The sequence below is a fragment of the Monodon monoceros genome, unplaced genomic scaffold (assembly GCF_005190385.1).
Source record: "Monodon monoceros isolate NGI ecotype Baffin Bay Population unplaced genomic scaffold, NGI_Narwhal_1 Super_Scaffold_2, whole genome shotgun sequence".
Classification (NCBI taxonomy): Eukaryota; Metazoa; Chordata; class Mammalia; order Artiodactyla; family Monodontidae; genus Monodon; species Monodon monoceros.
Genome location: NW_021703776.1, coordinates 59718368 through 59742035, shown reverse-complemented (window position 1 = coordinate 59742035; position 23668 = coordinate 59718368). Strand labels below are relative to the sequence as shown.

General features: G+C 54.6%; 1 protein-coding gene across 4 annotated transcripts in view; it reads left to right on the top strand.

Moving 5' to 3' along the window:
- Nucleotides 1-3060: 3060 nt before the first annotated feature.
- The window catches only part of CRHR2 (corticotropin releasing hormone receptor 2), a 44728-nt gene continuing 24120 nt past the window's right edge, over nucleotides 3061-23668 (top strand). The window contains exons 1-3 of one of the 4 annotated variants that reach the window (XM_029233685.1): nucleotides 3061-3147; nucleotides 12529-12622; nucleotides 19457-19582. In XM_029233685.1, coding sequence (XP_029089518.1) covers nucleotides 3061-3147; nucleotides 12529-12622; nucleotides 19457-19582 — 307 coding nt within the window. Of the gene's footprint in view, nucleotides 3154-12528; nucleotides 12623-18955; nucleotides 19296-19456; nucleotides 19583-23668 lie in introns of those variants that run through there. The other 3 variants (XM_029233684.1, XM_029233687.1, XM_029233686.1) reach the window with 3 other exon arrangements.

The following is a 23668-nucleotide window of genomic DNA, read 5'->3' as shown; positions in this document are numbered from 1 at the left end:
AACCCTCAGCCCAGATCCCAGCCCTTCTACCCCTTCACTGACTTAGATGCCAAACTAGGCTAAATCCAGAATTTCCACTGCTTTATTTTACAAAGCAAACCACCCATCTCCCTTCTAGACCATCCTCAGTTTGCCTTTCATAACCAAAAAGGGCCATAGAGGCATTTTCATAAATAAAAAGGCTCCTCTGCTCCAGTCTGCCCTTAGGAAGAGAGAGCTTATAAATGACAATTTGTATTAGCCTTGTCCAGATCATAGCTGCCGGCAGGGTTTCTTCTGCCACCAGCAGTCTCTGAAAGCAGAGGAAAGTTGTCCAGAGGACAGTTTAGGGGCTCAAAAGTTTTTGTATGTTTCTTATTGTCGTTGCTGTTTGTTTTTAACCCATTATATTTAGGAGGGCCAAGTCCAGACTCTCCTAACCTTCTAGGCTCCCTTAGATTCCCAGAGGTGAGATGAGAATTCCCACACAGCACTCATAAGGGAGGTGCTCCCGGGAGAGACTGGTAAGAGAGGGGCAAAGCAGGACAGAAAAGGGAAAGAAGACCCGCAGCAGTGAGATGCCTGGGAGCCCCAAGTTAATTACATCTGGAGTTGGTTCACCTCCAGGAAAAGGAGCGCTAACCAGTCAATGGCAAAGCATTGGGGGTTGGAAGATGTAAACCCCTGGGTTCCTGGGGATCAATCCCTACCTTGGTGCAAAATGCAGCTCTAGTTGTCCAAGACATGCCCTCCTATGAACTTTCCAGGTTGGAGGAGGGCACCGTTTGGAAACACAAGGAAAGCCAGGGAAGTGCACACAGAATGTCCTACCAGGGAGGAATCAAGACTGAGCACCCATGTGCCTGCTCTGTAGACCCTCGTAGAACTAGAGCAGATCTAGCTTCCTTACAGCCCGTCCTTCACTGCCTGACCCTACACTGTCCCCACCCCAGCTAGACACCCAGCCCAGCCAGCTGTGCTTGCCCAGCTCCTTGCTCCTGTTCTCCCCAACTCCTCCATCTGGAGGAAAGATCTCTCCCTTCTCCAACTGTTTAAATCATTCAAGGAGCTCCTGTAGTGCCTTTCCCCCAGAGTCCCCCCGCCCCGCCCCAACTCCCTGAGCCGTCCCACACCTTGTGCTATCCGACACTCCCATCACAGTTATTCAGGCCCAGGTCTCACAGGGTCCACACCCCTTCCCTCTGTGGCACTCTCTTCACAGGCAATGAGGCCGGCCTCAAGAGCCTCTGCTCTCTGCGTTACAGCACCCATTGTGATGGAGATGCTCCAGTAACACGTGCTGAAAACAACTGCTGAACCTCATGATGACTCATGAGCTCTGAGGCTACCCACCCTTCAATCAAAGTCCGACTGAGTGGTTATCTCCTACCAGGAGCCCTCTCTGATCAAGCCCATCTGACTGGGTCCAGTAAAGCTGTATCCTGTCTCGGGGGTTTCTACCCTGTCACCTTCAGATGAATGGGGAGATCTGGTCAACTCTTCCTTTGATCTCCCCATAAAAATGCCCCTGCACCATTGGAGCTAGGCTCTGTGCAACAGAGGAGAAAGGGAAGAACAAATAAAAAGAAGTGCCTCCCCTGCCTCCCAACCAAGCTGCGTGGAGGCCAGCCTCATCCAAGGGGCCATAAGAGAACAGTCCACATAGAGGAGAATCCAGGGGCTCAGATTTAGGCCCTGAGATTTCAGGGCAGGCCAGTGTGGGAAGCTGGTACAGTCAGGAAGGGCTGCTTGAAGGAAGCAGGTGGAGGAGAAGAACTGAGGGACAGAAAAGTATCCCAGGCAGAGACCAGAGGAAACAGAGCGTCTAAGTCTCTTGAACTTGGGCTGTACCCACCTCATCCGCACCCTCCAGGAAAAGCTCAGCGCCTCACTAAACACATTCCTCAAGTGCTTTCCCCTCAGATCCTAATAACATTGGGATTGCTGCTTAAGCTTTTAAACGCTGTGTACCAGGCCCACCTGTTAGAACAGTTCCACAGCCTTCTTCAGTGGTTCCCAGAATCCTCACCTCCTGAGCCCTGACCCAGCCCTAGGCTGGACCTGTCCCCATCTGAGACCAGCACTGCTCAGCCCTGCCTGATATCAGGATCCCTGTGAAATTTACTAAAACGTATCAATGCCTGGGCCCTGCCCCAGCCTGTACCATCAGAAGCTCTGGGTGGGGTCTGGCATTGCTGCATTTGTTGTCGTTGTTCCTTTGTTGTTGTTTTTGCTGTTGAATATATTTTTTTAGCATTTTATTTCAAATTTACAGAAAAGTTGGAAGAATGATCCAAAGTATACCCACATACTCTTTGCCCACATTTACCAATTATTTACATTTTACCTCACTTGTTTTATTGTTCTCTTTCTCTCTATATGTGTATCTGTATGTGTATGTGTGTGTGTATTTCTGAACCCTTTGAAAATAAGTTAGAGATATGGTATCCCTTTAGCCCTAAATATTGCTGCTCCCTAAGAACAAGAATTTTCTCTTACCTATGGATAGGGCAGTTATCAAAATCGAGGAGTTGAACACTGACACAGAACTATTATTTAATCTGGCCTCCACGTTCAAATTTCGATTGTCCCAGTGGGCAGTGGTGTGTGGTAAAAGCTCCCCTGACAATTAGAAGATGCCGGCAGGGCTGGGAAGCCTGGTGGGGATGAGAACTGCCCAGCCCACTCTGTGCTCTGGCCAAAACCACAAAGACCCTCGCCTCCCTTTCTCAATTCCTCTCTCCCCAGCGTGGGCAGCTACAGCCCTGGCAAAGGTGGCAGGCTGGTAAAAGGCATTAACCCCTTCTCTGCAGACTGGAAGCACAGTCTGGTCTCTCCGGCTGCCTGGGCAGAAGCTTCCGCCCAGCACCGCTATAAATAACCTGGAGGGGGCGGGCCGTGGGGCGGTGTCACTGCGGAGTGTGGAGGGGGGGGGAGAATACCCCCCTTCCCGTGCCCAGGGCCATACCTTGGCCGCCTGGCGCGTCGGGGAGGGAGGGGCCCACACAGCTCTAGCCTGGGGCGGGGGAGGGCGGGACTGCTATGCTCTGAGGTGCGCTCGGGTCCGCAGCCGCTGAGGGCATGGGGGGTCCCGCGGGGCCCCCGCGCCTTCTCCACGCCCCTCACCCGCTGCTCTGCCTGCTCTGCCTCCTGCCGCCGCTGCTCAGAGTAAGTGCAGGGAGTGGTGGCGGGCGGGGAGGCGCGGGGTGGGGCGGCATCTGTTCGCAGGGTCGGGGCGCTCCGTGCTCTCCTGACTGAGAGGCGGTAGGGGGTCTCACTGCTCAGTTACTGGGCTCGGTTTCACTTAGCCCTGTTAGGAGTTGAATGGAGGAGGTCTTAGGGCTTGGTCGCCAGGATGGGGTTGGGGATCCCTGTGTCCGGTGATGGGATGGAGATGTCCTGCCTGGATGAGGGGGCAAGTGGAGGGGAGATGAAAGTCTTCACACCAGCTAGGATGGGACCTGGAAGCCTTTGTGGATGAGCAGAGCATTCTGGGGGACGCCCTAGTGTCTACGACATGCCCTTCCTCGGGTCCAGAAATTTCCTGTCCCCTGTCCACTCTGTCACCTCCCCTATAGATCCCGCTGCATCTCCCCTGCAGGAGCCTCAAGTCCCTTCCTCACCCCATCCCAGTTCTGGCCCTTCCCCACAAGGGACCCCCAGAAAGCTGTCCCCTGTCTCCTGCAGCCCGGTCCCCACGCTTGTCTCAGTGCCTGAAACCAGGCAGCCCTCAGTATCAAATGAGCAATGGGGCAGAGGGGCCACTTGGGGGAACCAGCCTTGCCAGGGGTTTCTCAAAGCTGTGGGTGTGCCCACTGGCCAGAGTCATGGTCTGCAGGTAGGAGCCGAGGGTGACGGGATGGAGAGGAGCTGTACAGAAAGAACTGAAGAAGTGGGGGTGAGGCTAGGAGGGGGTGATTTCCAGAAACAGATGTCGGAGGAATCTACCTCTTACCCTCTCCCCATTTTACAGATGGGGAAACTGAGGCTCGGAGAGGAAGGGTGACCTGTCCTAGGCCACACTTTTCATGAAGAGCCACGACACTAAAAGATTTCAGAGGCCATGCAGTGCAAGGGACAGAGCCAGGCTGGAGGTCAGGAGGCCTGGCCCCATCCGCATATGTACACAGAGGACTCCTTCGTTCAACACTCATTCAACAGATGGGTAGTGAGCGTCCACTGTCTGTGGCAAAGTGGCTTTGCAGACAGACCTGATCAAATCCCTGCTTTGCGGCTTAGTGTGTGACCTTGGACAGGCTACTCAAATTTCCCCAGCCTCAGTTTCCTCCTGGGTAAAATGAGGATGATTTTGGTGCTTACTGAATAGGGTTGTCATGAGGAACAGTTGAGACAGTACAGGTAAAGCTCTGAGCACCATGCCTGGCACAGAGTAAGCAGAGATGAAGGCACTAGGGGCCCTGCCCTCCCAGGGGATCTGGTCAGGTGGAGGAGAGGAGTGGGCACCATGCTGAGGTGTGGTCAGTGCCCCGATGGGCAGATGGCCCCTAGACCTGCCAGATCCTTTTAAGGACATTGCTGGGATGGGTGGAGGCTGTGGAGTGGGTTCACTACCACCCCCTCCTGCCCACCTCCCACTCCCGATGTCTTGGGCTCTGAGCTCTTTCTGCCCCCTGGCACTTGTTCTGGGGATAGGTGCCTTCAAGACAGTTGGTGTTAGGGCCAGGGTGGCCCCTCAGCCGTCCCCCTCCGGGGGCCATGATGCCAACCGCCCAAGCTGGTTAGACGGAGAGGGTTTCTGGTTGCTGCCCCAGAGTCCGGCCAGGTTGAGGGGTCTGTGGGAGGGTACCCTGGGTCCCGGGGACGTCAGAACTGGCAACCTCAGAGGCAACAGTCTGCTTTCCCTGTAGAGTCAGCCCAGGCCCTGCCCCTAGCTCCCCGGATGGCCCAAGACTAGAGACTAGTTACTCACCCAAAGTTACTCAGCACGTAACCAGCTAGAGAGGACCGTGGTCTCTCTAGCCCCAAAGCACAGGCTTCCTTGCTTTGGGTCTTCATGGTAATGGGATTTATTTCTGGGTCCTCGTCCAACTATTCTGAGATTTCTGCTCTCTATAAAAAGAGAGTAAGTGACCTGGAGCGGGTGGTGGGGAAGGAAGGCGATCCAGGAGGGTCTGGCCTCCAGCCCTCTCATTTATTCAATAATACTTGATTCAGCCAGTATTTAAGGAAGATCATGCATGGTAAAGACATAAGGGTGAAAACAGCAGCCCACGGCCCCTGCCCTATGAAGTTGATAGCTTAAAGAAGCCGCTGGCCGAAGAAAACAACGGCTAAGAATTAAATGTGTATTTACAAACTCTGGTCATGGGAACTGAGAACAAGTGTGTGCAGGTATAAGAGCCTCTCTGCCAGGATTGGGAGGAAGTCTGGCGGGAGGTGGGCAGGATGGCAGGGACGGAGATGGGGTGGTCCTAGAGGGAGGCTGAGGGAAGAGCACGCTGGGAAGAAGTCTCTAGAGTCCCAACCCTGAGAAGAGATGGTGCGAGGCTCCAGGGGGCATGGTGGGTCCGGGTGGGATCTGATTTCTATCCCAAGGGCACAGGGAGTTCAGGGCTCGCTAAGCTGGGGAGGGGCCTGATCTAAAGTGCAGTTGTGAACATTCCAGCTGGTGGTTGAGTGGGGAGGAAACCCTGGGTCAGCCCGCACTGCAGGAGCCCAGCCTTGACCCTGGTGCTACCAGCTGCCCTCCGAGGCCTTTGAGAAGCTACTTTGGGAAGCAGTGCTGAAATCATGCAGGCTTCTTGGGCACCGGGTGCCATGCTAAACCCTTTACTAAAACACTGGGAAGGTTGGGACAGTTATTTACAGACGGAAATGCAGGTTGGGTAAGGCTAACAAATATGGCTGCTGGATTCCAAACCCCTTGATTCTAACCTTGCCTCCCCCTCTGTGAAGACCCCAAGAAGTCTTGTCTGGGTCCAACCCCTCAGACCTTTGAGCAACAAGGTGCTCCCCACCAGGGCCTTAGAACAGCACTTCTGTGGTCTCTTGCCCCAGGTTCTTGCTTCTGGTGGGGCTGTCTGTCCTGAGAAGGCTCAACAAAGAGGGAAAGCCCAAATTCCAGAAGCCTGGATCCCCGCTAACCTACACAGCTCTCCCCAAGACCAAGGCCAGGGCCCTGCACACACACCCAGGGTCTGTGGAGGGTTGGGGGCAGGGGACTCAAGGGCCATTTACCAGAAGCTAATTCATCTAATAACTCTTTCCCCCCAATTCAGCTGCTCTATGAGTGTTTTCTAACCTAATCAGCTAATTTAGTCTCTCTGTTTTTGCCATTTTGTTGATGTTTTAGTATTTTTTAAAAAAACCAGTTTGTCTGCCTATTTAATTTCCTATTCCTAGTAAGTCTCAGATTTGCAGCCCTTTATGAATTATGGGACTATTCTGTACTCTCTTAGCTATCATTTTCTACTTTATCTAATTTTAAGCATTTTTAGGGCTCCTCAGTCAGTCATAAGTCACTTTACTCAAAATTCTAATTTTTTAAGATATCATTTCAAATCTGCCAGAGGGAGGGATATATTATCCAATAAGCTTGTTTTGTTCATTCTGTTTAGTATTCTGTTTAGACCACAGGACTTACCACATGCTTGGTACTGTTCTAAGCTCTGACACACATTACCTGTTTTAAGCTTCACAACCACCCTAAGGCATAAGACCATCAATATCCCCATTTGACAGATGAAGAAGCTAAGGCAAGGTCATGTGCCCAAGGTCACTCATCTGGTGGTAGCAGGGCCAGGATTCAAACCAGGCAGCCTGACTCCACACTCCCTTCCCTTCACGAAAGTGTAAGACACTCAGATGCCAAAACAAATCAGAAAGAGGTGAGTTTTAGGCAAACTGGATATTAGATGAGTTGATCATTAAGGAGATAATTTTAGGCCTAGTGACCTGTTGTAGGACCTCTTGCAGGCCAGCTCCTGCCTTCCCTACCCCCTTGCTCCCTCAGACATCTGTATGCAGGACCCAGGGCTTGGCACAGGTCAGAGAAGAGGGACAGAGGCTAGAGGGAGCCACAGGCTTTCAGAGATGAGAGAGAACACACGCCAAGGAAAGACCTGGAAGTTTCTCCAGGCAAGTTGGTGGCTGGATTCAGACTAGATGGGAGAGTGGGACATCTTAGAAAGAGGGACCTGCTGGAACACTCAGGGTAGGGAGAGCCCCACGGAAAGCTGCTTCGGGCTCTTGGGGCCCTCACTCAAGGTCCCGGCAGCTAATAAGTTAGAACTGAGCAGCTAAAAAGTCTCCCCTGCCCTGTTCTGGGAAGATCCCACATGCCGCGGAGCGGCTGGGCCCGTGAGCCATGGCCGCTGAGCCTGTGCATCCGGAGGCTGTGCTCCGCAACGGGAGAGGCCACAACAGTGAGAGGCCTGCGTACAGCAAAAAACAAAACAAAACAAAAACCTGAAAAATAAAAAGTCTCCCCTTCCAGGAAGCCTGCTCGGATACTCCAGAAAACAATTACCTACTTCCTTCATCTGACTGCCAGTCCCTCACCCTCTGCCTCAGCCTGCCGCAGCTCCAGTACTGTCTGGCCTGTGTCTGCTCAGGGCCCAGAATCTACCTCCTCACGCCCCGTTCCCCCCATTTCCTCCCTCTCTTCTGCCCCTCCTTCCCTCCTCCCCATACCCTGTCTTCAGTGTCCCCATCTCTTCCTCCTTCCCCCGGGTAGGGCCTGAGTTTCTCCTTCCTCTGTTCCTAGCTCAGGCTCAGTGAGACCAGTGAATGAAAGAAAACACTGGGGAGGAACCCCGCCCCCTCCAGAGGAGTCCTCTCTGACCTTGGGCAGAGAGGGAGAAGGCAGGGAGGGAGCTCACCCCGTTCCTGTCCAGTACTGGCAGCCTTGCTGCAGGACCTGTTGTCCCAACTCTCCCAGGCTTAGACCAGCAGCTAAATTTAGAGGAAGCTTTGTCGCCAATCCAGGAGGGAGCACGAGGCTGGGCCAGACCCCCGGCTCCAGGGAGGTGGCACCTTTGAGGCCCGCCTGGCGCCTGGGCCCCAGGTTCTGCCTGGACAGGGCCCAAGGTGGAGGAAGAGCAGCTGGCTCTCTTTTCTTGGCTCCCCTGCCAGGGCCTCTCCCTTGCCCTGTATAAGGGAGGGCTTCCAACTCCAGGCACACAGAGGCTGGACCCGGGCCGTCCTCAAAGGGAAAATTCAGAAAGAAGGCTACCTGACAAGCAGGAAAAGCCCAGAACTGAGTTCCCAGAATTGGGGGTCGGGGTGCGGCTATCTCTGGCTGAGGGGACCATGGTCTCATCCAAACAAACATTTATTGAGCACCTGCTACATGCCAGGCTCTGGACTGGGTACTGGGCACCCAGATGTGAAGCAGACAGATATGGGCCCTGAGCTCCAGCAGCCTGTAGCCTCATGGGGCGGGGCTGTGGGGGGGCAGCTCTCTGCCCCTATGACAGCCAAGAGCTGATCAGAAGTCCAAGGTGTCCCCCACAAAAGAGAGATAATGGGGTCTTCAGGTGGCTCAGAGTCAGTTCTAGAAGCCAGACTTCTTGTCTCCCTTGCGCAAGGCCCTGCTGGGCTGGCTGGGTCTCCCTCCCCTCCTCCCATGACCTAGCTCTCTGCCCACAGGCCCCCACTCCACTGGTGAGAGCTGCTTCTGACTCACCTGTTTTTGGAGCTGGGGTCCTCCCAGCATCTGCAGACCACAGGCTTTCATCCCCTCACACGGGACCACTTGTGGCCTACCAGGCTGTCTGAACAGTCCTGCCTTAGCCCCTTACCCGCTGTGTGGCCTTGGGAGGTGACTTCGCTTCTCTGGGACTCAGTTTCCTGACCTGTGAAATGGGGTCATTCACAGCCACCTCAGAGGCTGTTGTGAGGATTAAATGGGCTGCCCTGAAGCATTTAGAGCTGTGTCTAGCACATAGTAAATGCTGACTTCACATCCAAGAAGCCTCTTTCCCACCCTCTGTCCTCTTAATAGCATCCCCAAACCAGAGGCTTGCTGCTTCTTGAGCAGGCCCTGTGCTTCCCTGCCTCTGAGCCTTTGCTCGCTCAGCTCCTGCCCCTGGAATTTCTTTCTGCTCTTCTTACCCTTCATCCTACCTTGGACCAAGTCCTTCCATCCTCTTGGACTCAGCTTCCATGCGCAGTTTTCTCACCCAGCATCCACTGAGCACTGCTGAGCAGTGAGCCTGGTGAGCGAGGTGAAGGTGCGTCTTCAGGGGCCACTGTACACGGGAGGGGTGTTGAGGGCTGAGAGGGGGAGCCCTGCTGGCTGCAGAGCTTGGAAGGCAGAACATGGGGTTTCTAAGAGGCTTTTCTAAAGGAGAAGGGCTTGAACTGCACTGTGGGACTCCCCCAAATGAGGTTTGAACCCCCCATTACTGAGCTCCCTAACTGTACCCCTCCTAAAGTCCTTGACAAGAGGCACCATGTAACACGTGTCTTCTATGTAGCAGCTCTTGACAGTCAGTAATTTGTTTAATGCACACCAAAGCCCCATGGGGTTTATATTATCCCCATTTTAAAGGCGGAGGCCAAGGCTCAAAAAAGTTAAGTAACGGCCAAGGCCACAGAGCTGAGAAGCAACATCCCCAGAGCCCTGAACATGGGCATGTTTGCAGTCTGCTGCCTCTGAGAGCTCATCACCCAGGCCTTGAGGATAATTATTCATGGCTGTGTCTCTGCTTTCCCTGGCCCACTGTGGGCTTTCTGGGGGCACCGGTCTCTCCTTCCTCCTCCCTGCCCGCCCCTCCCCCACCTACCCACCACCATTAGCAGCAGCGGCTCTGTCCAAAATGGGCACCTCCAGGGTATGTTGCAGGTCTGAACTGAGTCAAATCCACCCAACCAGCCCCCTTGAAGAGAATGAACATCTTTGGCTTTGCCAGCTTATTCGACCAGTGGAGAGAAGGAGTTGGAGATGGAGCCCAGACTTGGGAATTATTCCACAACCACTTCTGATCTGCTCGCCCATTCTGCCCAGGATTGAACAGCACACATCAATACTGAGCACGGCAGCCAGTGCCCCCTGCTTTGCTCAGCAAGAAGACTCAGCCACGGCCTCAGATGACAGCGACTGATACAAGGGCAGCCCCACAGTGCCTGAGTCCTGGCAGAGGATGCCCGGCCGCCCCTGTCCATGAGCTCGGAGCCAAGTGTTCAGACCCTCCCGAAGTTGAACATGAGATGCCTGAGTGATGGGGCCACAGTGTGGCCACTGGGGGCTTTGAGAAAAGGAGCTTGCATCTAAGATGCAGAATCTGGTTGGTCAGAGTCCACCATCAACACCACATGCCTCTGCATTGAGCATTGCCTCTACCATGACTTCCAGAGGCTGGTGGCTCACTAGGAACTCAGCCCTCCCCACTGCCCCCAGAGAGAGCGTACTAGCTGCTTCTCAAACGAAGAGAAGGGGGATGGGAACGGGGGTTGGGTTAGGCTTAGGGCCCACACTCTCCCCTGACCCAGCTGAGGGTGGGGCATCAGAACACTCCCAGGACCCAGAGTGTCCCCTCCCCAGCCCACCTCACCCCTGGCAGGTGGCTCTCTGGATAGCCAGGCCTTCATGATCCCAAGAAGCTGATGCTGGGGAGCTCCTGGCAGCCCTGGGATATGTGAACAGCAAGACCATGGCCCCCAGTGTCTGTCCTGCAGGCCAAGCGGCCAGAGCTCCCGGCTGATGGCTCAGGAAGCCCCTCACAGCAGCCAGACACACACACACACTACACGCACTGTACACATACTACTCTCACACCCCACACACCCCACACAGACATATACACACCCTGCACACATACGCCTTGCACACACACTAATCTCACACACAGCACCTCTGCTTCCCAGCGCTTCCTCCTGCCTCCAGCCCTGTGGAGACAGTTGGCAGAACCCAGGTGCAGTGAGTACCTGTAAGTGGCGGCTGTGCCATCCTCGGCTCTCCCACCTGACCGAGCGGGGTCATTAATTAGGGGCTCCAGATCGGCGTGGTGAGGCTGTGCATGCAGCCTCCAGCCCCAGCACAGGAAACGGACTGAGCCCGACGTGGGGAACGTGATGTTTGAGGGCTGTCGGGCTCTGGTCCTGGGGACATCCTGGGGCAAACATTGACCCAGCTGCCAGGGTGGAAATATCTGACAGGCAGGAGGAAGGGGAGGGGCTGCCCACTAGTGGGGCAGTGCCTTCCAGAATCCCAGGATCAGGAATATCGGTGTTGGGGGGACGTGCAAAAGTCATCTTACGGGACTTTCCTGTTGGCGCAGTGGTTAAGACTGCGCTCCCAATGCAGGAGGCGGGGGTTCGATCCCTGGTCAGGGAACTAAATCCCACATGCATGCTGCAACTAAGTAAGCCTGCCTGTTGCAACTAAGACCTGGTGCAACCAAATAAATTAAAAAAAAAAAAAAAGTCATCTTGCATACACATGTGCAAGTGCATGTGCGCACACGCACTGGCCACAAGGTAAGAGAAGTGGTGGTCTTGGCAAGAATGGGAGACAAGGGTTAGAATTTTAGAGGGCATTGCTTTTGTTCAGTTTCACACCATGCACTTCCCAGCCTCTCTGCCTCTGAACATGTTTTGTTCTCTATCTAGGATGCCTTTCCTGGCCCCACCCTTATCAGCTGGGCAAACTCCTACTCCACCTTCAAAGCCCACATCAGTGTGACCCCCTCTGTGATGCTACCTTATTCCTTCTCAGCAAATTGTAGACGCTGTAACAAGTTGATTACCCATCCATCTTTTCCTCCAGAAGATGGTCCCCTGAAGGGCAGAGATAACCACATCTACTTTGTCCCTCTATATCCAGCATTCCCTCATGATTTTTTCAGGAGATGGGATCCTAGATGGTTTCTGTCTTTTGGACGGAATTGCCGTTGTTGCAACAATCACGTTTGTTCCCTGGCAAGTGCTCACATTGGCACAGTGGTTCCTCCCTTTTCCCCTACTCGTCCGTCTGGTTGCCCCCAAAGTGCCACCTCTTCCAGGAAGCCTCCCCTGTCTTCCCAAGTCCAAGTTAGGAGTCCCATGTGTTAACATTTGTAACTGCCTGTTTACCTGTGTGACAGGGAAACAAAGTCAAATCATCCACTCTTCTCCCCTCTTTTCTGCACCTTCCAAGTCTAGAGGATCCCTACCTGGCCTGGGACTACCCTGAGGACACCATGTCCCCCAGCCAGGGCCTGACACACAGTAGACACAGTACGAATGTTTGCTGGGGAAACGAAGGGCTGGCGGAAACCCCCACCCCAGCTTTGCTGACAGAAGGACACAGGTCACATCCCATCTGGAAGAAGAGACCTTTGGGGGCCAAGGGATGGACAGAGCATTAGTCTTTCCTTGGGAGCCAAGATGCACTAGACTACTTCTAAGGCCTTTTCAGGGTTCCAGGTCTGGCCAGGCTGTTGTTCTGCTGTGTGGCCTTGGGCATTTCCCTCCTCTGTTTTCTCCTCTGTACAGTAGAGGGGTAAGGGATGAGTGACAGGACAAGGCGGCGTGGGGTGGGGGACAGGCAGACATGTGCTGTTACTGTCTAGCCAGGGCCTGACCCTCATTTCTCCTGTCCTCTAGGCGGCCGGGCCCAGCCAGGCACCCAGAGACCAGCCCGTGTGGATGCTACTGGAACAGTACTGCCACGCAATCATGACCCTCACCAACCTCTCAGGTATGCCAGCCCCTGCCACCACTGGCGGCAGACCCCGGAAGCTGGGGGTGGGCCCAGGGCCTGGGGGAGAAGCGGGCTCTCCCGGGCCAGCCCCAGCTCAGCAGGTGGGGAAGGGTGACTGGCTTCCAGGCCCGGGCCTTGTGTCTGTCCTTGGGCAGCCCCTTCCCCACTGGGGCTCAGGTCCTTCATCGATGATGAAGAACTTGGCTGGGAGTCGTCCTCCAGCTCCCGGCTCCCTCCGTCTACACCCAAGGAAGCTGGCTGGCCTGGCATTCAGGTGCCTGAGGAGGGGGCACCTCGCTGCTCTCAAACTCCAGCAAGACCGGCAGAAGGTGTAAAACACATTCTCCCGTTGCCGTGGCTACAGGTGTTACCTCCTGGTAAGAACCTGTGAAGTAGCAGCTGGGATCCTGAGATCTGACCCCTTAGAGTTTCCTGGCGGCTGATTCAGAGTCAGGGTTAGCCACTGCGGAGCTAACTCAGAAGAGCCCCAGGCCTTAACGGGCTCTGAAAAGATGTCCCCAAGGCCCCGCCCAGTGTCCTGGCCTTCTCAGGGCTGCATCCACAGAAGCAGCAAGGAAGGAGGAGGGCTGTGGGTGCCCTTGGGTCTGGAGCTACTGCCGGAACACAAGGAGACAAGGGTGCTGGCCAGAACTGGGAGCCAGCACCAAACACAGCCCGAGTCATGCATAAAGAGGAAAACCTTGTTGTCTGCCCTCCTTAACAGTGGAGTGGTCGAAAGCTCAGGTGTTAGGGTTAGACAGACCCAAGTCTGGATCCCAGCTCTTCCACCTAACAACTCTGTGACCCTGGACGAGTCAGCCAACCCATCTGTATTAATTTGCTTGGGCTGCTATAAAATACCACAGACTGGGTAGCTTAAACAACAGAAATTTATTTTCTCATGATTCTGGACCTTAGAAGTCCCAGACCAAGGTGTCAACAGAGTTGGTTCCTTCTGAGGCTTCTCTCCTTGGCTGGTAGATGGCCATCTTCTCCCTGTGTCTTCACATGGTCTTCCCTCTGCGTGCGTCTGTGTCCTATTCTCCTTTTTTTTACAAGGACCCTGGTCACATTGGATTAGGGCCCACCCTAATGACCTCATTTTAAAGCAATGACCTCTTTAAAGAACCTATCTCCAAATACAGTCAAATTCTGATGTATTAAGGATTGGGGCTTCAACATATGGATTTGGGGGACACTATTCAGCCTATAACATCTGAGCCTCAGTTTCCTCGTCTGTTAAAAATTGGTCAAAGTCGACCTCAGAGGCTTACTGTGAAGGTTGAAAGAGAGACCGTGGCTACACCAGCATGCCAAGCAGCCATCGGGCAAAAATTGGAGGCCCCCCCATTTCAGGAGAGCTCCCACCCTCCCCTCGCCAGAGCTCTTTGCTCTCAGAGGCAACACTTGTTTATCAGCAAATCCACCACCTTCTCCCTGCCCTCCCTCTTTGCCCCGTGTGTGGCATGGACCCTCACCTTCCCCGTGACCCCTGGCAGGTGATACGCGTCCCCCCCACCTCTGAGCCTAGTGGAGAGAAGTCCCAGCCTCTCCAAACACGAGCTCTGCCTGGCTTGACTTGTACTATCATCCATCTGTTTATAAATGGAATACATATTACATATATTTAATTTGGAAAAAAATATATTTAAAAACCAAAGAAGATGATAAGTACTCATTATCCCACAACCCAGGAATTTTTTATAATGTTTACGTCTGCCAGAAGTTTATCAAACCATCGAGCCTCATGTTTTTTCTTTTTTTCTTTTTTCCACAAAACTGGAATGATCCTGTGTCTACAGTTTTGTAACCTGCTTCTTCCTGTTGTAATTCAGAGTGAACATCTCCCTGTGTCATTAATTATTCATCCACCACGTTGCTGTGGTGCTGCCTAGCAGCCACCGTGGGGACGCATCATCCATTAACCATGCCCCTGCAGTGGGACATGCAGGCTGTTAGGATGCCCTCGGACTTCGGGAATAGTTTCTCAGGTCCCCACATGGTAGGGATGTCCTTTTAGGTGTCCACTGATTGAGAAAATGCATATTGACTAACAAAGTTCAGAAACAAGTAGAAACAAACAACCTATTGTTTAGACATACATTCATGCGCTAAAACTGAAAAAACTAAGAGCAAAGGAATGATAAACACAACATTCAAAAGAATGTTCCCTCTGAGGGAGGAGTATATAGATAAATTTGTAAGTGATTGGTAATGATCTAGTTTTGGATTGGGCAACAGATTCCTTATATGTGCTACTACATACAAACTTCCATAAAAGAAAAGACTAAAATAAAATAAAGTTGGGCCGTATATGGGCTAATGATGACAAGAGGTCATGAATCAAAGACTCTGATCAATTAAAATGCATGCCCCTGAGGTCCAAATAAAGGAAAAACGCATAATCCCAAGAGACTTAAGGCAGGCTTTAAGTGGATTATTTCTGTTTTATTCATCACAGAGGAATCTAATAGAGCATATACTGTAAGTTGTAAGGCATATTATTTTTTCAGTCCATAGGCAACGTAAGGATCCAGATGGAATCAAGGCTTCCTTGAAATAACTCCCTAATCCAATACACACACACACACACACACACACACACACACACACACACACAGGGCTGGTCAAATGGGAAGAGAACCTTGGTCTGGGAGACAGGGCTGCTGCCAGGGCATTTGTTCTTTCAGTGGTGACTCACTGAGCACAGGCCTGGAGCATTCTGATGGGTGCTAGGGACTGCTTAGTGAACATGACCAGCCCTGCCCTCTGGGAGTCACAGTAGAAAAACCAACAACCTTGATGTGACATCGACCAGCACCCGGCAGATGGAGGCACGGAGAAGGACCACCCACCCCAGACAAGTCAAAGGAGGTGAGGGCTAAGCTGAACGTTAGAAGGGTGAATGGGAGTCGGCTAGGCTAACTGGAGCACAGCGGTAAGGGCATTCCTGGCAGAGGGAACGGCACATGCGAAGGTACAGAGGTAGAGAATGTCCCCAGGGAATGGCGAGTTGTTCCAAAGTGCATCTCAAGTTGAGAGGAGCAAGAGGATGGGGAATAGACAATCATGAAGAGTGTTGTTTTCAGTGCTAGAGAGCTGGGCTCTGTCCCGAGGGCAATGGGGATCTGCTCTTGTGAGAAGTCACACAGTCTTAGAGAAATCACTTCCTCCCCCCGTGAAGGGAGACAAGGAGCCCAGTCTGCTGTGGAGATGAAGATGGCCTGGGAGCCGTTGGAGAGGAAGTTCCTTTTCCTCCTCTGGGCCTCCCTTTGGCCATCTGTAAACGACAGTGTAGGGTTGGACGGTTGCCAGAGATCTGAAGCCCAATCCCAAGGCTCAACCTGAAGACACCAGACCATCTCCCCTGTGCCAGCGTGGAGTGGGGTAGGATGGGGAAGGAGTATCTGGCCTGGCCGGGGGCACTGTTCCCAGTGCTGCAGGGCAAGAGGGGGGCACCTTCTGGCCTCTCCCAAGCCTCTGTGTCCTCAACAGTCCCACTGTAACTGCAGTGAACCCCACAACCTGTCCCAGCCCTGCGTACTCCCTGTCTCTTCAGCTGGACAGAGCACAGCCCCACCAGACATGCAAAGGCAGACTCTGTCTCCTCAAATCCAGTTTTCCAGCTGATGTTTGATGGGTGGTGGGATGAGTGAGAGAACGTGTGTGTGCTGTGCAGACACGCGACTGTGCGAGACACCGTGTGTCTTTCCATTGTGCTGTGCACGCCTATCTGGTGTTAGGCTGTGCGCTGGAGGACCATCCACTGCAGCTGACATCAGAGGTGGGCCAGAGGCACCTGGCCCACCCCCGCTCTGCTCATGACACCCAGGTATCTTCCCCAGCACCTGTCACACTTCCCTGAACTTATTTGCAACCTGTCCCACCAGACTGGGGGCACACAGACTGTCCCAAATAGCGCTGCCCCAATGCCTGGGCTGGGAGCTCACCTCCATCCCAGGGACCTCCCACCCACCTCTGCTTCCTTGGCTAGCAAAAAGTCCCAGACTTTATTAATTGTAGTTGAATTTAATCTAAGTGAGGAAAGTTTTCGCTCATTACAATATCTTCCTCGTTTACCTATTTGCAGACACTAAACTGAGCTATAAAATCAATTTGTTCCAAAGCCGCTCCTTTTTTCATTTTTCTCTCTGTCGCATCTAGAATAACAGACAGTCATACCTATGATAATAAACTCCATGACGAAATGGCCCTGCATCCTGGAAACCAGGGGACCCCAGGTCTGTGGGCCTGTGCTCAGGCCCTGACTGTCCCGTCAAGATGCAGAATGAACTTTGCCTCTGCCCCTGAAATGGTCACTTCCCAGAGGAACCTATATCACATGTGCTGTCCCAGTTAAGAGCAGTCCAGGTCTCCCAGGCTAAGCTTCCATTCTTCGTGTGAGATGATGATAAGTCCTTGGCCTGTGGTCACAGGGCACTGACCACCCCATGAGATAGCTGCTTTTCCTGTGCTGTGGCTCTGGTGATGAACAGGTTAATAACTTAGCTTGATCTCTCCTTTTCCCCCTGGGCTGGGATCAGTGTGTGGAGAGCCTCCTTTGTGCATGAATGAGACTAATTCCCAATGAAGAAATGGGCTGATCCTGCCAGCCACACTCTAGCCTATGTGTGACCCTGTGGGGCAGGGCTCAGTCTGGGACCAGGGCCGAACCTCAGCCTGGGACTGGCAACAGGACTCTGCCTAGGGTTGGAGTTGGGACTCAACTGATCCTCACCTGCTCCTGGCACTAGTTATTAGGGACCTCTGCCTCTGCAGCTGCCCGAGCTGAGCCAAGGGCTCTGTCCATTCAAAAAGCAGAAGACAGACCTGGCTGGCTGGTCTGCACCTTGTACCTGCCAATCAGCTGGCCGTGGAGAGATTGCTGTGCTCAGCCCTGGTCTCAGTGCTCTCTGACTCTGCCTGGGCAGTGACAGCAACATTCATGTGGAGGCTGGTGACACTGGAGCACACAAAGGCAGCCCAGCCTGCCTCTTCTCCTCTCCCTGCTCAGGGCATAATGCTGGCTCAGGGTGGTCTCAGTCTTCTCTGGCAACTTTGTTCCCAGTGGAGGATGGCAAGAAGGGATAGGTCTAGCTCCCCTGGGGCTTCCAGCCCAGCTGGGACTGGGTCCCAGCTCACCCTGCCCTCTGAAGATAGAAACACATACACACACACATGTGCACACACATGTACATCTGCCTTTGCATCTCATAACTCAGAACCAGAGATTGTCAGGGCTGGGAGCGGCCTCTAAGAACATTTCACTGATGGAGAAACTGCCCCAGAAGAGAGGGTGAGAATTGGGGTAAAATGCGTAGAGAGCAGAGACAGAGGCAGAGACAGTAAAGACTGAGTTGGGGCCCTGTCTCTTGAGCCCAGTTCCCCCCACTCAGCAGGCATGAGCAGTGGGCCTGCCCTAGGCACTCAGTGGAACCACAGGGAATTATGGAGCAGGCAGTCCTGAGGGGCCTAGGCAAATTCCAAATAAAGGTTTTTGGGGTCTGATCTCTCCTGCGCACACACACACACACACACACACACACACACACACAGGTGTGGAACCAGTTTCAGGCAGCCCTGCCCAAGCCAAGAGGAGGAGAGGGTCTCACTTCTCACTTTATTCCCTCTGAAACCCAGGGCAGTAAGACCCGGGTGTGTGAAATCCTCCAGATAATTTCAGCCAGATTCTCCCCTGGACTTTTCCATGTCCTTTAATGACAACACCACCCCCGCCCCCAGTCACCCAAGCGGGAGACGTGGCATTATCCCTGCCTCCTGGCTCCTGTTGGAAGCCACCCACCCACTCCTCTCTCCAGTTCCTCCTCACCAGGGCTGGCACTCCCCGAAGTCCCTCTCTATCCCGGCCCCCACGGCTTGGTCCGGGTCTGCACCCATTCAGGCCATTTGATCTCACTAGACTCTTCAGTGGCTCCCTTGCTTCCCTCGAAGCCCCTCCAATCCACTTCCTTCCCAGAGACTAAGGGGTCTTTTCTAGAACGCACATCTGCACGTGGACTCGCCACTCCCCCTGTCACCCCCTCCAGTGTCCTCGCTCAAGGAGGAGAAAGTCAGGCGGCGAGCCACCCGATTCTGGCTCCTCGGGTGGGCGGGCGCGCGCGCTTTGCTGCGCCATGCAACCCCTGGGCCTCGATCCTCGGACGGGTCATTCCGCCCACCAGGCCCACATTCTGCATTGCCGCCACCCTTCCCCGGACCTTGCCGGGGCCTGAGAAGGCGGACCCAGGGCAGGGCTGGTGGGCCGGGGGCGGGAGCCTGGGCCAGGGCGAGAGGAGCCGCCTGGCCCCGCCCCCTGGTGCCGCCATTGGCCGCGACCTAGCGGGTGGACCGGCAGCTCCGTGCGCTTTGCAGCTCCTCTCAGCCAAGGTCCCGACTTGGCAGCTCCGGGCGATCCGACGCAGCGTCCGGAGGCTGTCCGGAAGGTCGGGCTGGGCGAGCAGGGCCAGGACCCTGCGCTCTCTCGGCCGCTCAGTCTCGAACCCAGCCCCTGGCAGCCACGCCGGACGCGCGCTCGCACTCCCACTGGGCGCGCGGCTCCGGGGCGCGATGGACGCGGCACTGCTCCACAGCCTGCTGGAGGCCAACTGCAGCCTGGAGCTGACAGAAGAGCTGCTCTTGGACGGCTGGGGGCTGCCCCTGGACCCCGAGGGTAGGCGGGAGGCGAGCGGACAGGGTCGGCGCGGGCTCCTTCCTTGGCGCGCTGGGTGCGCCCAGGGCCCCGCGCTCCGAGCGCCTCGCGCCCTACGTCCTGCGGCGCCCCGCGCCCCCAGCAACCCCTCTGAGCCCCGCTCTGCTCTCTCCCGTCGTCAGGTCCCTACTCCTACTGCAACACGACCTTGGACCAGATCGGGACGTGCTGGCCCCGGAGCGCGGCCGGAGCTCTGGTGGAGAGGCAGTGCCCCGAGTACTTCAACGGCGTCAAGTACAACACGACCCGTGAGTGTCCCCCGGACCCTCCGCTGCGGGTTCAGCACCCGCCTCCCAGGAGGGCGGTTTAGGGGCTAGCGAGGGCTCCGGACCCAGCGTCGAAGACCTGAGGGCGGTGGCACCGTCCTACGGCCGGCGTTAAAGACATAATACTGTGGGCGCTCCCTCTGCCCCTACCTCATCGTTAGCTTCAGACCTCAGTAAGGCAGTGATTTGCCCACGATTTCCGTGCTCCAATGCGCAGAGAGCCCAGAAAGGGGAGAAGGAAACACTTCTTTCCTTTTGAGGACAAACCTCTCTCCCACATTATATACTCTTGGTGCCTGAAGTTTCTCCATTAGGGCGTCTCTGTGTTTAGCCAATTTCCGCCCCCCATCTCCCCGGGGAGGTGGGAAGGGGTGGGGCGCATAGACTAAGTTCCCAGCCCCCAGGGTGAGTGCCACGATCAGACTCTACTGTGGGAGAGGAGGAGAGCAGGAGGCAGGAAAAATGGGGTGAGGCTTGTGTTGGGGGGCATGCAAAGCGTAGCCGTTTCTGGGCCGGAGTGTGGGGTGTAGCCTCTTCCCTACCCGGATGTCCCCGGACTGGCCCTCTGGGCTGTGAGTCCGGGGCGGTGGTCAGCATTACTCCTGCTACCCAGGTAACGCATGGTGTCTGAATCAGGACCGCCCACCCCCACTCCCTGGGAGAACAGCCTGTGCTCTCCTTCCTCCTGGCCAATCACCGGCTGGCTTGACACTCTGGGGAGGACGGCAGCAGAGGCCACAGGAGTCACACAGCATCCAGGTGGGGTTGTTCCGGTTGGGCTCTGGGAGGGGAGGGGGTGCCTGAGTCTATGCCCTGTGGAAGGTCTAATGGGAGCCAAGTGGGAGTGTCTTGTGAGGCTGTGGAATGCAGCATCGCTAGCCCGCCCTGAACAGCCACTCACATTTCCAGCCCCGCCCCACCAGCAAAGAGCCTTCTGAGACACGGGGCAAGAGTGGAGGGCACCTGCTTGTCTGAAGCCCCTTATCCTGGAAGCATCATAGCAACCTGTTTCTGAATGTGTGTCTGAATAGTGGCACAGCTCCCCTGTCGCCTCACTCGCACGCGTGCGCGCACACACACACACACACACACACACACACACACGCCTGTCCGAACTCAGGCCTTCACCCCGAGAGATGGTTAGAGGGCTAGACCGTGGCATGTGCGCCTGAGGCTGAGTGGCATTGCCCCGTCTGCACCAGCGGAGGGCTCTCGTGTCCCAGAGAACAGCTGTGCTTGGAGGAGTCCAATGGCGGTGGCACTCCTAACGGAAGGGAGTGAGAGAGGTAGTGGGGCTGCTGAGGAAGGTTTCTGCGTCATCTGACCACACTTCCTATCCATGATTAAAGCAAACCTCCCTGGGAGGAGGTGATGTCCCTGACCCAGGAGATGTGCAAGCAGAAGGAATGGCTTCCACGCTCCTTCCCAGTCCTGAGATTATAAAACTGTATTTTTAGGATCTTGTGAGCCGTGTGGGGTGGGGCAGTGGAGATCCGGGGCCCTGACTCAGTCTAAACCCAGAGACCAAGCGCTAAGTGAGGTGATGCGGCCCCTCCACCCCACGGCCTGTGGACCTGAGGCAGCTCTGCTCTGGTTCCTACAGCCTGAGCTGTCCCCTCTCCCCTCAGCCAGCCTGGAGCCCCCGAGGACAGGGCCTGGATCTCTTCTCCATTGCCAAGCTGAGCACAGTAGTCAAACAGTTTATTAAACAACTACTATGTGCCAGCCACTGCACTGGCGTTGAGGCCCCCACTCACAATTGCAACAGACAAAAGGGATACAGAGTGATAAACGCCCTGATTGGGGAGTGCAAGGGGGCTATGGGACGAGGAGGGAGAGGGGAGGGGAGACGAGAAGACTTCCCAAAGGAGGTGCCGCAGCACGTACCAGACCACTCACATCACGTCAAATGAGAAGCTGAAAAAAAGGTCAGGGTGCCACGGAGGTTGGTAAACATAGTGCCAATTAGCCCCTGGTACTAATGAACAATTTTCTTCATTTGGACCAAAGTACTGACTTCTGGCGAGTGGGAGAAGCGTGTGGGGCAGAAGCAGCATTGCCATTAACCAGTGTGGCGGCTGAAGTGGGAAGAGCCAAGGTAGCTAATGGCAATGGCAACGGGGTGATTGATTTCTCTCCTCCCCTGCCTCCTAGCCACTGCTTCCTCCTGCTCTGTTTGCCTTTTCAGTGGGATCTTTCCTGGAGAAAGAAGGACACGGGGAGGGAAAAAGCTCCTATGAGAAGCCTGGGGGAAGAGGAGGAAGGGTCCCGGCTCCTGTTCCTACCCAATTTTGTTATGCTACAGCCAGACCCCCGCTGAAGCCTCATGTTTTAGAGGGCGGGCATTGCCTGCATGGGACAGAAGCTTAGGCAACAGTCCTCGTGTACTTTCGTCCACTCAGCTGAGCACAGAGAATCGGCCACAAAGCTACCAAGTGTGGATCATGGTCCAGGTGCCAGCTACCACTGAGAGAGTTTTGCATACATAATCCCATCATCCCCACCTCCCTAAGGCCTCCTGAGATATGCACTGCTCTTATGCCTATATTGCAGATGAGAAAACTGAGGCTCAGAGACATGAAGTCAGTTTTTTCAAGGTTATAATCAGCTCCCTCAGCCGTCACTCTTTTTTTTTTTTTTTTTTTTTTGGCGGTACGCGGGCCTCTCTCGTTGCGGAGCACAGGCTCCGGACGCGCAGGCTCAGCGGCCATGGCTCACGGGCCCAGCCGCTCTGCGGCATGTGGGATCTTCCCGGACCGGGGCACGAACCCGTGTCCCCTGCATCGGCAGGCAGACTCCCAGCCACTGCATCACCAGGGAAGCCCTCAGCCATCACTCTTAACCACCAGGCAGCACTGCATCCGTGAGAGACAGTTTGCGAGAAGAGCTTAGAGGGACAGGAAAAGACTCATGCCTTCACCCTGGAGGATCAGGGAGGGTTTAGCCTCTGAGCTGGACTTCTGGGGACAGGTGGGATTTTAGTAGGTGAAAGTATAGTAAGTCTAGGGGAAGAGATGGGGACCGTGCTTTGTGCCTCGGGACTGGCCGGTGTTATATGGAGCACAGGTAGTAGGAGAAAGAAGCGGATAAGACCAGATGGATGGATGCTGGTCAGATGACTCACAGTGTTGCAGAGGACTTCACCTTTGGTGCAGGAGGGAGCCTAGGGGAGCTTGTGAGCAGAGGAGCTCAGCTTTGGGACACAGAGTCTCTGGTGGCAAAAGGAGGGGTTAGGAGACTACTGTAACTGACCCAGGTCAAGTGGAGGCTGCGAGAGCAGAAGAGGGCAAGGATGCATTTGTAACTGACAAGACTGGCATGAGGCAGGGAAGAGGGAGGATTCAGGGACCACACTAGGAAAATGCTGAGTACGGTAGAGGGTATGTGGTCTGAGGAGCTGGAGGGACGTCTGAGTGAAGATATGGAGAACGCAATTGGCTGGTTGAGGAAGCCCAGGCTAGTGCCTTGGTCTGGAGACAAGGTATTCAGGAGTTCTTGTGTGGTTAGCTAACAGCTACAGGTAGCAAGTGTGGGAGACTTGGTCAGAGCCTTGTTATTCTTACCCAGAGGCTGTTTCCAGATTCAGCAATGGCCAAGGGAAGGGAAGGGACTTGTTCAAGGCCACCCATGCTCGTCCATGGCAGAACCCAGTTAAGTGCCCACGTGTCCGAGTCCCCTCCAGTGTCTTCCCCCACCTGGTGCAGGTTCTGTGTGTCTGTACTGTCTTTGACCTGTGTTAACTCATTAGTCTTTACACACACCCAATAACAGACATAATATTATCCTATTGCACATGGGGAAACTGAGGCACAGAGAAGTTAAGTGACTTTCCCAAAGTCACACAGCTTATAACAGAACAAGGTTTCTAACTAAGGCTCTGCTGCCTCTGAGAAAGCAAACCTGATGGGTTAAACAGAGAAGGAATTTGTTGAAAGGCTGTCGGGGAGCTTACAGAATTACTGGATGGAACGGAGAACCAGGACCAGAAATGGGGTCCCCAGCCAAGAACTCAGGGCAGAGCTGGCCCAGTGAGGGAACCCCTACTCTCCCTGAGTGGGTCCTGACAAC